The following is a 14,158-nucleotide window of genomic DNA, read 5'->3' on the forward strand; positions in this document are numbered from 1 at the left end:
CTTAATCTTCACGGATTTTCTGGAGTTTTGTGGGAGAGCTGAGTGAAAATGAAAGTAAGCGAATCAAAAAATTCTCATTACAAATATGACCTCTAATATTCTTTCATTCTAAACAAAGAGTCCAGGGGAAATGCTTTGGATTATTAAAAAAATGAATTGGTTTGTCTCAATTATTGAATGATATTACCCCTTTCAAAAGTAAAATTAAATTATTCACATTTAGTCAGAATTGTCTGTTTCTTTGTTTCTGCTAGAATATGGTTCTGAGTAATTTTGCTGTGCATTTTTTTTCCATCTTAATATTCAGTAATAGTTTTTAGAATGTCCTGGGTGCAAACTCAGTAATTCATGATTTGGATGGATGATAAATAATGAAATTTGGTTCATTATTAGTTATCTAAAACCTCCCTCTGGAAGGATAGGTGGGACATTTTCTTAAATGGAGTGACAGCAATTAAATTTTTTTTTTTTTTTAGGAGAATGGACTCTGTTCATGTTTTATAAGGGAACTCATTTTAATTAGCATGTTGATTTGGGCATTGAGGTAGAAAGTTACAAAAAGAAATCTCTGATCCAATATTCATAGTTATGTCCCTTCCGAGGACAGAAGGTTAGTATGATATACTGTATCCTATATCTCTAGAGAAACAAAGGTATACTATATGTAATCAAAATTTACCTGTTCTTATCTACTTAAATATTTTTTAGCCTTTATCAAATGTATATTTTGACTGAGTTCTTTACATATTAAAATGCTTATATTTTTTATGACACAGTGGGCAAAATATTTCTTTAACTTGTAATTTTTTTTTTCACATTTGATTCTTTCTTCTTCCTTGTAGGGTAGAGCCTGGATCAGAGTAGCACTCATGGAAAAGCATTTATCTGAATACATCTCTACAGCTCTGAGAGACTTCAAAACAACCAGGTTTAAATGGCCTTTTGATTTTCAAATATGTATTTAAAACAGTCACCTAAAGATTAGAAATAAAAACGGAATGAAGATTCATTCCTTTCTAAAGTCCTCAACTATTTTATTTCCTCTTTTTTGCACTACTTAGGTAAATCCACTGTCTTCTCAGGAAAATGCCATTCATCAGCTAAACATACATCCACTTGGGTTTATCTTTTCAGGCTTCACATTATGCCTAGAATATCTTTTCTCTGAATCATTTCTGTTTCTTACACTTTTAATACTTGAAATTTTCATTCTTTCCACAGACTTTTCCATGACCAATTACTTTGAAGGAAAGTCTAACCATGAAATTCCTATAGCATTCTTCCTTTTTCCACATTTTATTTCTTAGTTTTAATTCGTATATGTAACTAACGATCGCTCACTTGTCTTTTTAGGACAGCCTATACCAGTGTTGTTTTTCTTAGGTTATGTTCACCTAAGAGATGACATGCTGTGCCATGTGAAAAACAGGACTTTAGTATTTTTTTACAGTGGTAGTAAAAAACATATCAGGACAACAGGCATTCCTATAAAATCCTGGTCTACTAATCTCTGTTTATAGCTTTTGTTAAAGAAACCACTTTTCTCCATTTCAAAAGTATCTGTAAATGAAAACATTCAATAATTTCAATACTTTAAACATGTACTCTTTAACACATTGGCCACTAACCACATGCCACTATGTAAAGTAATATTCATTAAGAGTAAGTAAAATGACTAAATCACTCCTTCAGTTGCCATATATCACATTTTAGGTGTTCAGTAGACATGTGCGGCTACCAAACTGCACAGCACAGCTGCATAAGCTTCTGTTGGACCACACTGCCTTAGACGCTTCTAGATTACCCTACTGATTTCTACCTCATAAAGCATATTTGTGAAAGAGAAGAAGAGAGTGACAACAATAAAGCAGTTTTGATAGAGGAAATTAGGTCCATAGGTAAAGAAGTCGTATATCTGGAATCTTAATTTCCATGACTTTGGAAATTAACACCGTATTTGGCATTTTGGATTTTGAGAAAATCTGGGCATTTATTACGGTGCATTCTTTTTTTGTTTGTTTTGTTTCCCACTTTACTTAGATATAATTGACATACTGTGTAAGTTTAAGGTACGCATGTTGGTTTGATATACTTACATACTACAAAATGATTGCGGCCACATCATTAACCAGCACCTCTATCATGGCACATAATTATTTGATATATAATTATTGAATTCTTTTTATAGCAATATGATTCTTTAGGGATATTTCCAAAGGTGGGCAGTGAAATGATGATTATCTCTTAGATGTTTGAAATGAACTTCATGAAATGAAAAATCTGTTTCTTCTATTTGTTGTCACCAGTAAATGAGTTTAATTATGAAAGATACTAAATATTAAGGATACTGAATGTTTGAAAATAATAGTACCGGAATCTCATAGATCAAACCCAAAAATCCTAAATTAATGAAATCAAATTCAAATTTATACAATAATCATCTCCGGTGCAATAACAAGGTTGCATTAAAGTTATGGTAGTCTTCTGAGTAAAAATTAAAGCACTAATAATCTAAGTTGTTACTCTTGTTTCTTAGATAATTGGGTGGGGTGGAAATAATTCTTGAATAGATTATTTTTAGAATGAGTAGTTCAAATATTTAAAGGGAAATGCTTTTTGCCTTGTTCTGAAGTATTAGCTGTCCTTTTTGGTAAAAAGGAAATGATTCAGCTCAAAAAAGTCCATGAAGTAACAATACACTAGTAACAATATATAAGCATATATTATTCAAACAGAAACATGGCTTAAGAAGTGTTTTTACACACATACATGCGAATATATAATGTTTATATATATACACACACATAGTATTTAAATGTGAATATAATGGCTCTAATTCCCAGGAAATGAAGTAAGGAGTTATTTCAGAATTCTCATTTCAGGAGTTAACTGAAAAACACAGTTGCAAAGTCTTCCCTTTTTTGTTTTTAACTATTTACACTGTTTTTTTTTGTTTTGTTTTTTTTTTTTTACTGAAATCAAACCAAAGAAACTTCTTAATTTATAAGTAAACTTAATTGTGAACCTCTAGCCAAAGCGTATCTATTATTTGGAAGATAAGGTTTGTAAAATACAAGCAAACTTTTGGGAAGAATAGTTACACCTTACCTTTTGTCTGGATGCTGCCTGATATAAGTACTTGTAGAACAATGAGAAATGATCTCTGATCCTTTAGGAATCTTGAGAGTTTCTGAATCAAGTGATTTCTTCTTGTTCTACTCTTCAAAGATTAAGAGTAATGACTAAAATGGTGATACAAAGTGTTTACCCCAGGACAGAAGGAGGAGCTACATGAGCTAAGACAGGCAAGCTTGAGAATACTAATCAGTGGAAATCCAAGGATAAGATTGGGTGGAAGAAGTATGGGGATGAGAAATACAGTAAATCCTCTGGTAGGAGTACATCATGTGGCTCCATAGTATTAGAGAAATTCAAGTGATTTTTTTATTTTTATAAGGTGGAGGATGTCTTAGTGAACAATTGAAAACAACCCTTGCAGAGTTTCATTGTTTAGGGATTGAGGTGTTACTGGGAAATAGCCAGGGTTGGATGGTTGGTGGACTTGAGATTCGAATCCAAGCTAAAAAAAAAAAGAAAGAAAGAAAGAAAAAGAAAAGAATAGTGGGGAATTGTTTTGGTAGTTTACTGGGAATATTGAGAAATAGAGAATAAGGTAAAGTAGGTAAGGTGGAAACTGAATTAATTTGCTCCAAGTTTTAATTTGTCCCCACCCACAGACTGAAAAATAATTAGAAAAGTTAAGCTAAGAAACACAAATATGACACTTGAAACAAGATTGAAAACATTCTGATAAGAATTTGAAGTAGCAAATATGGAAAATACAAAGAAGAGATAAAATTAGTTTTATGGAGATGTGTTTGTTACTTTACAACTGTACCACAGTACTTAATTTATAATGACAAAAGTTGTGCTCAGAAGAAATATCAATTTTCTTGATGTTATAGTAGGACTAAGAGAAGGAAGGAGTAGAGTATAAAAAAAACTTCAAAAATTACTGAGCTCTCACAGAGTGAAAAAGGAGTTGATAATACTTTCTCACTTATAGAAAAGTAGATAGTGAAAAATTAATATATCTTTCAAGAGCTAAGAAGGACTTTTGGAATCCGAATCTATTTAAAAGTTTTACATTATTAAGATGAAAAACATTAGTAAAAGTTGCTTGTATACTGCTGCCTCCTGGCATATACAAAAATTACTGAAAATGGATCTGACTTACATGGAAAATTCTTAGAGGAAAACATAAATGTAAATCTTCATTACCTTGGATTAAGAATAGTTTCCTGGATATAATACCAAATACACAAGCCACAAAAGAAAAAAATAGATAAATGGACATAATCAAATTTTAAAACTTTGTGCTTTGAAGAATACCATCAAGAAAGTGAAAAGATGACCCAAAGAATGGGAGAAAATGTTTGCAAAGCCTATGTCTGATAAGAGACTTCTATCTAGAATATAAATAAAGAACTGTTACAACTTAGAAATAAAAAAACATTTTAAAATAGGCAAAGAACTGAATAGGCATTTTTCCAAAGATATACAGCTGACCAATAAACACATAAAAGATGCTCAGTATTCATTAACCATCAGGAAATTGCAAATCAAAACCACACTGTGATGCTACTGCACACCCACTAGGATGGCTAAAATCAAACACATAATAACAAGTATTGGCAAGGATCTGGAAAAATTGAAACCCTCATACATTGATAGTAGAAAAGCAGAATGATGCGCAGCCCCTTTGAAAAACAGTCCGGCAATTCCTCAAAAGGTTAAACATAGATTTACCATATGACCTTGCACGGGACTCCTATATATGTACGTATATGTATTTCCAAGAGAATTGAACATGTGTTCATGAAAAGTGTCTATACAAATGTTCATAGTAGCATTATTCATAATAGCCAAAAAGTGGAAACAACCTAAATGTCCCATCAACTGATGAATGAATGAATAAATAATGTGTATTCCATGCAGTGGAATGACCTTCAGCCATACAAAGAAATGAAGTGCTGCTTCTGCTACTACTGATACTTGCTTGTGTGCTCACTCAGTGTGGATGACCTGGTATCTCCTTTGTGAAGTGGCAGCCGAGGAGACTCCGAAATTCTCCACGGTGGATGAAAAGCCCAAGGCAGAAGTCAAGACTGAGAAAAATAATCATACTAATTGGCACGTGGTGGGCCAGGATGGTTCCGTGGTGCAGTGTAAATTAGGAGGCCTAGAACACTAAGCAAACTAACGAAAGCCTCTGTGTACCACAGGGTTTGTCTATGAGGCAGATCAGATTCCCACTTGAAAGGCAGCCCATCAGTGAAGCAGACACACCTGCACAATTAGAAATAGAGAATGAAGATAAAATGGGTGTGTTCCAGCAGCAGCAGCAGCAGCAGGTGTCTACTAAAGAAGGAACTCGCTACTTTACTCCAGAACTGTCTTCCTACAGACCAAAAATACATTCTCTGTTAAACAAAACAAAAACAAAAAACGTAATTTGGTTCCCTCACATCCTGACTGCTGCATGATAGTTCCATTTTTTCATTTTCCCCTTTCCCATTCCTTTACTCTAAAGTAACTGGCATATTTGCACTAGCAGATTGCACTTTTTTTGTACTAAATGTCCGGTGGTATATTTTCATTGACATCAAATCAAGACGGGATGGGGAAAAGTAATGACTCTGTGAAAATACGCGCATTCTCCATGCTCATGCTCATTCAGCTCTTTATATTCCAGTAAATTGTTTTGTTTTCACTGTTTAACCAAAAAAAGAACATGAAAATTCTGGCATACCTTGTTTGGAGAATTTTATTGTTTTTCATTTATTATTATAAAATGAAGGACAGTTTTATAACATTTTTGTACATAAATGTTAAATGTAGGGTAATCTGTCTTTAGGTAGAAATTAATTAGTCTGTAAGATGAATCCTAGATAGTTTTCCCTTCATCAAGCATCTTGTCTAAATAAACTTCTTATTTAAAAAAAAAAAAAGAAGTACTGATATATGCTACAACATGGATAAACTTTGAAAACATTTTACTGTCCACGAGCCATGCAAGCAGTAATTCCTGGAAACAAGTAAGGAAAACCTTAAGGGTATATTTGATGTTATTCTGTTGTAAAAGTAAGAATAATCTTCTTGGTCATATTGAACTTACCATAAATGAATGCTTTTATTCCTAGCATCAAACATACTGTAAGCATATTCTTTTTGTTCTTTTGTTGTTGTGTTGGAATGTCTCTTCTCCTGTCAGAGGCCACCTTCTTCTGGCTCCTATCCCCATTCACCTCTTCCATTAGTTATCACCTTTCTCTTATCTCATTCTTAATCTCTTTCCCACTGTTGGATCATTCCCACACATATAGAAACATATGCTGCTATCTCCTACCTTGAAGAGAAGACTTCTCCATTGAACCTGTATTTCCTTCTGCTCATTTCCATGTTCTGCTTCATCACCTCACTTCTCAAAAAATGTTGATATATACTGTCATCATTTCCTTACCTTAGAGTCACTCTTGTATCTACTCTTGTGCAGTGTCTGTCCCACTCCACCAAGGATAATTTTTTAAAGGATACCAATAATATACAAGCTACAAATGGCTATTTCTCCTGTCCATACTTTACACCATTGTCCAGCTAAACCAGTTAGATACCTCCCCTTTCTTGAAAAACCTCTGTCTTTAACTTATATAACGTTCCATGGCTTTTCCTTCTTCTTTAATTGCTCTTCTGACTCTGTCTCTGTCTCTCTTTTTGGCTTCTTTTGCTCTTTACAACTTTGAAAGGTCAGTATTCTCCTGGCTCAGCCCTGCATTGTATGATCTTTATTCTCCGTTCATTTTCCTTTCTGTCTGTCTTCATAGAATTTTTAGAATGGCTTTAAATACCACTTGTATGATCATGACACTGCATTTAAATCTCTACCTAGATAGTTCAGATATTTTGATTTTTTTCCCCTCTAGCCCTCTTTACCTCTTTCTTAGCAGATGGTTTCACAACCTACCTACATGTTTGATCAAGTCAGAACCTAAAATTCATATTTTATTTCTCTTTCTCCGTCATTCTCTATAATCATTCCTAATTAACAAGTTTTGTCAGTCCTCTCTCCAAAATTTATCTTGATCTATTTACCTTAATCTCCAGATTGCTAGAGTGATAGTACCTCATTTATCTCTTGTCTACACTCCCCTGTTGATGTTCTCAGTGAGCTTCCAGTTTGCCCCCTTCCACTAGCCATTTATCTTCCAACCAATCTTCTTAAAGTTTAAAAAGTTGTGTCAGTTCCCACTTAAAGCATTAAAATGGTTTCTAGTCAAATACATTTCCTGGAGTCAAATCCTGGCTTTACCAACTTTCTAGTGGTAGAATCTTACACAAGTGCTTAATCCCTCTCTGTCATAATATGTGCTGGTAAAGTTAAAGAATGTAATTCATATAAAGCATTTGTCACTGTGCTTGGCACTCAGTAAACGTTCACATTTATTGCCGATGTTATATGGTCTACAGAGCCCTATGTGATCAGATTGCTGCAGGCTTAAGGTCTCAAGCTAAACACTACAAAATGCCTTTCCTAATAGTGATTTTCTTCAGAGCTGCGTTCTCCTTCAATTTTTCTCTACCTCAACAACCTGTTTATTTGCTTTATACTACTTATCTTCAACCCTAATTACCTTTTTCTTTTGTTTGTTGCCTGTCCCCTCTCCTATGGTGCACTGCATGGAGAGGGACCATACTTAAGTTGTTCACCATTTAACTTTAGTACTTAGCACAGTTCTTGCCCCATAATAGGAATTTATTATTATTTATTATTACATTCCTAGCAAGATCTTGGAGATTTACTTTTGATCAGTTTTTCATTCTGATTCAGTTGGTCTTTGAATGAAATATGACATTTATTTATGATGCTATAATCTATTTTTCATGTCATGAGGGAGACTTTTCTAGCCTTCTCCCTTAGAATTTCATATGTAGAGACTAAACTGGGCAAGGGAACTAGAATGTGATAATGAAATTTCTTCGGTTTATGAGATAACATTTCTCATATTTTAATATTGCATTTTCAGTATGTAGAATAACTTCTGACTCTCAAAAAGGGAAAATTGAAGCATGATATTGTACAGTACCGGTATGATCCACACTGGTTGTTTACCTTGGACGCCATCCAAAGGGTATTTGTTACTGAAGTACCTGAAAGGCCTTTAAATAGTCTTACAGTATGAATACTAAAGATAGCATTATAGAGATATGTTTCAATTAGAGTTAAATTATATATGAAAAGAGAAAAAGTACTATTATTACTAGGGTGTTATTTTAAATGTTTTCCTGGTTTCTAATATTTTTATAGTCAACAGACAAATGAAAGAGTATACCTAATAAAAAAAAGTGGAAGTTTTTCTTCCAGATTACAGTAGTATCAAGAGTTGCTCATAATTTTCCTTTGCTTCTAACAAGCAAAACTTCTTTAGAGATACAATCCAATGTATAAAGCTTTAAATGGAAATTTTATGTATCTTTTTTACCTTTCACTTTCAGTATTTATAATGTATTTTGGCAATTCAGTTTACTGTTTTGGTTAGATCCTTCTCATATAATTATTTTCTTTAGAACAAAAATATTTTCAACTAGAGAAAGAATTTTTTTTTAGTGTTACCTTACTATTATTGAATTTAGTCATCTTAGGGTTTACCTTTGGCTCATTTGTTACATAACTTTGGTTATATAAGCAAATTTTATTAATGCTCCAGTTTTTCGATGAGATAAAATGAAGAGATTTAAAGTTTACAGTTTTTTGAAGTCTTTGAAAGTGTCGATGATAAGAATCAGACTTTCATTTAAAATTATTGCTATGTTGATTTAAGAGAATAAAAATTAATTTTCCTAATAGCTTCTGATTTTTTAATACATGTGAATGATGTCTTTGATTAAATGATAAAAGTATCTTTTTCAGTTCAGATCACTTCAATTCATTATTCTTTTGAATACTGAATTAAGTTACTTATAAAAAGTTATCTCAAACCTAAAAGTGTATTTTATGAAAAATACTTTTTTCTTACCCCACACTAACAGTGAAGACATTCAGCATACAATGGACAATTTTTTTTTTTTTTTTAAGGAGAGAAAGGGAGAGAGTGAGCACGCATACATATGTGGGTGGGGCAGAAGGAGAGGGAGAGAGAGAATCCCAAGCAGGCTCCATGCCCAGAAGCGCAGAGCCCCATGCTGGGCCCCATCTCACAACCCTGAGATCAGGACCTGAGCTGAACTCAAGAGTTGGATGCTTAACTGACTGAGCCACCCAGGTGCCCCTGGACAACTCTTAACTAGCACTTCCTCTTCCATTTGTTCTCTCATACCCTCTAATGCAGTAAAGACTTATGGTAAATGAGTTCTGTATAACATTACACTTCAGGTATGGTTTTATTTGAGTGGAATTATTTCACATGTAGCAAGTGTTTCACTTATATTGTTTAACTTAAAAAATAATTAGTAAAAATAAAGCCCCAAAAAATCATCAGAACAATATTATATACACATGTATGTAAGATCATTGGACTTTAAGAAATCTCTAAAACTAGTTAGATTTGTGTGTGTGTGTTTGATATTCATCAACAGTCTCTAAATCAATTTTGACATTAGGAAGCAAGCAGAAATAATTTTGATCTGATTCTTAGAATGTACTTTTAAACATGGTGGACTCAAGATGGAGAAAAAAAAAGTAGACCTTTTCTTATATAGGGAAATACTAGGAATAATGGGTGATTCCCAGTATCAAAAACCAGAATTCTTTCTAAGCCATGTGTCCCATAGAATTTGGGGATCTAGAGCCATTGTAATCAGTTCTTCCAGGAGTCAAAATATTCTCTCAGTAGCCAATTTAGCTATTGGGACAGTGACAGAATCTCAGGTATATAGATTTAAATATCTTCATCTTTTTGTGGGATATCCTAGTTAAATAAATAGAAATTCCTTCCATTTATTTTATTAATCTTTGTTACACTGGAAGTTTTTAGTTTTTCTCTTTTTGTATGAGTCAATAAAAGCAATTCCCATATTTCCAAGGAAACAGAAAACATCTGTTCCATGCTAGTCTTCCCACCATATTTGTTTGTAGCCTTACATCTGACAGAGGGTAGAATAGTGGTCTCTTATTTTCCTTTGTACTTTTATTTGTTTAAAATTCCTTATGAATTATAACATAGGTTAAATTCTCTTTAATATTTTTGTTTTACAGGAAATGGTTTTACAGGTATGGTTTAATAGAAATATATAGAACTTAAAGTAAGAAGAATTAGGTTTCCTCCTTGAGCAATTTATCTGCATGAGCTTGGGCAAATTGTTTTAACCTAATTCTTAACTTTTCTTGATGGTAAATTTGAAACTAATGATAGTTCTTTCCACCTTTGCTTCACGGGCTTTTTAAGCGAGTATCAAATGATATGTTGTAAAAGTATTTTTAAACTGTGAACTATGCAAAATTGGCAGTGGGATTATGAGCATATTAAAATCTTTTTTACCGAAAAGAGTAAGACAAATTTCATTTACTAAAATGTTTTCCTTCTAGTTAGTGGGGTCTTACAGAGTGGCATCGACTGTCTATATCTAATATAAATAGATATAACAATTAAATGATCCCTGCTTACTGAAAATCAACTAGGTTTTGCACAGTATTATTTTTTAAAGAGAGTAAATACAATGATCTTACATTCTTTTGTGGAAAAATACCTTAGCCTCATACCATGATATTTTCTCAAAGTCTATAAGTATATTAAAATAAAATTTTAGTATTTTTAACAACTAACGTTAACTGAAACAGAAAGCTTTATAGGAATTAACACTGACAGATTCATATTCATATTTTGTCAGATATAATGAACACTTTCTTTTTCATACGCAGTCACCCTGCTAGCCCATTAGTATTGTAGTGTTAAAGGTTAGCATGAATTACTAATGATCTCATCTTTCTAGTTCTTCATTTAGTTAATAACCCTTGAATTAGAGAAAAACAATGTCTGTTTGTGTTTGTTCTATTTTTACAACAATAGTCTACATAGTTTCAAAAAGAGACCAGTATAAATGACTGTGAATTTGCCACCTTTCAAATTACAATCATATTGCTTCACTATTAGGGAAAAATAGTAGACAATATTGGCCCAATGAAAGAGTCACTTTAGGAATTCTTTTTAAGAGAAGTGGAAACACTTAGAATGATTTTTTTTGTTATGTTGGCATTTTTCTTTCTAAATATCTACAAGAATTGCGTGATCCGGATAGTTTTTATTTTGATAAATAAAATTTAGTTCTTTCTACTTTAGTTTGGTCTCTAAATAATTTCTATAGATGAAATTTCAGTCTGCTTTTAATATTTACATATTTATCCATTTCATTTTTTAGGCGATTTTATGAAGATGGAGCAATTGTCTTGGGTGAGGAAGCAAATATGCTTGCTGGCATGCTGCTTGGACTCAATGCTATTGATTTCAGGTACTTAATCTAAGTGTATTCAGTTTCTAAGTTATTTGACTTCATAATAGTTTCTACTTAGGTTTTTTTTGTTGGTTTGCTAATAAGTAAAGCACACAGCTGGATATTGATACTTGATACCTGTTGTTCCCCATCCAGCGACATCAGCTTTCTCACTGGGTTTGCTCTCAGAAAAGAGACTGTCTTGGGTTAAGGAATTAACGGACATGTTTGCTCTCTCGCTTGGGCAAAACAATCCTAGACTGCATTTCCCCAGCAGAAAACTTATACCCTGGTAGCACTGAAGGAAGTTTTTGGATCTTATCTCTTAGTATTTTTTAGCTCCTGCTTTAAAATGAAAAGAGATGCACTAAATGTAGATTTAAAGCCAGAAAGATTTTCATTATCTCATGTATTGAAGTAAAAAAGATCCTGGCATATCTTGGGCGTCTTATGTTTGTTTTATGTATCTAGACCATCAAAAATATTGTTAGCATTTGCTTTTATTACCAACGAGATGAATTGATTTCAGACTAAGATTATAAGTAGTAAACATAAAAATGTTTTTCATAGATTTATGGGAGTATCTTTTTGCATTTCTTTAATTGATACAAGATTTTACATTATGCTAAAAGTAAAAGGTTTGTTTGTAACAAGAACTCAAGTGTAAGAATGATGAAAATATTATAATTTTTTGAAAAATATCACTTAAAAATCCGAGAATATAAAAAAATAAGTATAAAACATAATTGGAAATCTGTTAGATCTTGAATCAAAAAATAATGCTGCTAATTTCCACTGAGGTTACCATTTTTTAGTAAATCACTTCCATTTCAAAATATTTTCATTTTATCAGTATAATTTTCCTTTGTTTAAGATTTAATAAAGTAGTATTCAGTTATTAGCTTAATTGTTCAGAATATGAATATGATAGATGCAATCTGGAGGTTGTTTTTTTGATCCTTCCAAGTGTGTTAGTTTTTCACATGTCATGCTGCTAAAAGCATATGTCTTAAAGATACATTAGTAATAATTTTGTAAATGAAGGAAAGCACTTATAAAGTATGACCACTTTTGTTCATTCTTTATTCAAGTACGAAAAAGTACATACATGCCCTTGATACTAATGTATTAGAATGGTATTTCAACAGGCAAACTTACCAAAGAAACTAGAAGGTGGGAGTTCATAGATGAATTTGTTTTTTTAAAAGATCAACCTACATCTTGTAAATGTTCTTGTTTATGTTCCTAGAAGATGGACTTTTTTCTTTTAATAATAGTAATAATAGAACTAAACACTTTTTAAAAAAAATAATCCAATTGGATATACCATCATACAAGACAAAGATTATTGGATTGGGAGACCAGGAGATCTAGAATTTCTTTACTGGCTTAATAAGATTCCCAGTATGACTTTGGGCAAATCTCAACATTTTTCTGTTGCCATGGCCTCAGAAATGATTGACTAAAGATTAAAAGGCTTTTTTTTTTTTTTTTAGCATTCTTTTAGGTGTAAGATCCAAGCCCTTTCATCTATTCAGATAATTTAGGAAACTTTCATTTTCTAATTAGTGAGACCTTTTAAGGTGTTAGTCAATGTCACATAGAGTTTGTATGAAAATGTGAACAAGTCTTCATTTGAAAATTCTCTAGTGACATCTTAAAATCCAGTGAAGACTAAGGTAGTATCCATTAAATAATGTTTAAACAGATTTCTCAGAAAGTTTTTCTTCTGCATGATATATTCATATTAGAGTGTATTAACTTGTGCAGTCTTTTGTCATTGGTAGTGAACATAGAGTATCTTTATTAAGGTGTTTATTTTTAACCACTAACATTTAAAATCTGAATTTAAAAATTTACCTGCAATTTGATGAAACAAATGTCTCTAACAAGAGATTATTTATAGCACAACATCGATTTAAAAGTTTATGTGTTATGTGACACATTTATTGTCTCTTGTCTTAGCTTCTGCCTTAAGGGAGAAGGACTGGATGGAAACTTTCCTGCAGTAATAGACTATACACCATATTTGAAGTTTACCCAAAGGTATTTAACATTTTGAAATATGTTATTGAAATCTTAATTTATAGTTGAATATCTTGTGTAATATATTCATCTCATTAAAATTGCTTCTATTTCAGTATCAGAAATCATTCAAAAATACAAACTCCATTTGCATTTTTAGTGTTTATGTTAATACACTTTTTACATAACTGTAATTTCAGCATAAATATAGTTTTTAGAAAACAGCATGTATTTCTGTTGGTGTAGTCATTATAATGATAATTTTAATAGCTCTATTATAGTCTATTGAGAGTTCAAAACTGAAATCCATCATTCAGATTGTTCTCCATTTTCTTTCCATTATAAAGGAAAGAATAATGAACATTTTGTGCAAAACAATTTTCTATTTGTTTCTGCTGTGAATTTACAGTTACTCAGGCAAAGACAATGAAAAATTTTATGGCCCTTAAAGTGTGTCTGTATAAAAGAGTTGTATCAATTCATCCTACTACCAGGATTGTATGAGAGTTAAGAATTCCCTACAGTCTCATCAGCATTGAAAATTAATCAGATGATATAGATTTTTTTTGAAAGTCTCTTCGCATAGTTTCCTGAATAAAAAGATCATCTTTATATACTTTAAAAATATTATGGTAAGGCCAGAGCTATA

The 14,158-nt window shown here is 32.1% G+C and overlaps 1 protein-coding gene across 7 annotated transcripts in view; it reads left to right on the forward strand.

Annotated features, from left to right (window-relative positions):
- The window catches only part of RUNDC3B (RUN domain containing 3B), a 130,603-nt gene that overhangs the window by 61,199 nt on the left and 55,246 nt on the right, over positions 1–14,158 (forward strand). For 4 of the 7 annotated variants that reach the window (XM_026504935.4, XM_026504953.4, XM_026504945.4 and 1 more), the window contains 3 exons: positions 843–928; positions 11,413–11,502; positions 13,450–13,530. In XM_026504935.4, coding sequence (XP_026360720.1) covers positions 843–928; positions 11,413–11,502; positions 13,450–13,530 — 257 coding nt within the window. Of the gene's footprint in view, positions 1–842; positions 929–10,252; positions 10,268–11,412; positions 11,503–13,449; positions 13,531–14,158 lie in introns of all 7 variants that reach the window. The other 3 variants (XM_044386260.3, XM_044386266.3, XM_044386262.3) reach the window with 1 other exon arrangement.

The sequence above is a fragment of the Ursus arctos genome, unplaced genomic scaffold (assembly GCF_023065955.2).
Source record: "Ursus arctos isolate Adak ecotype North America unplaced genomic scaffold, UrsArc2.0 scaffold_3, whole genome shotgun sequence".
Lineage (NCBI taxonomy): Eukaryota > Metazoa > Chordata > Mammalia > Carnivora > Ursidae > Ursus > Ursus arctos.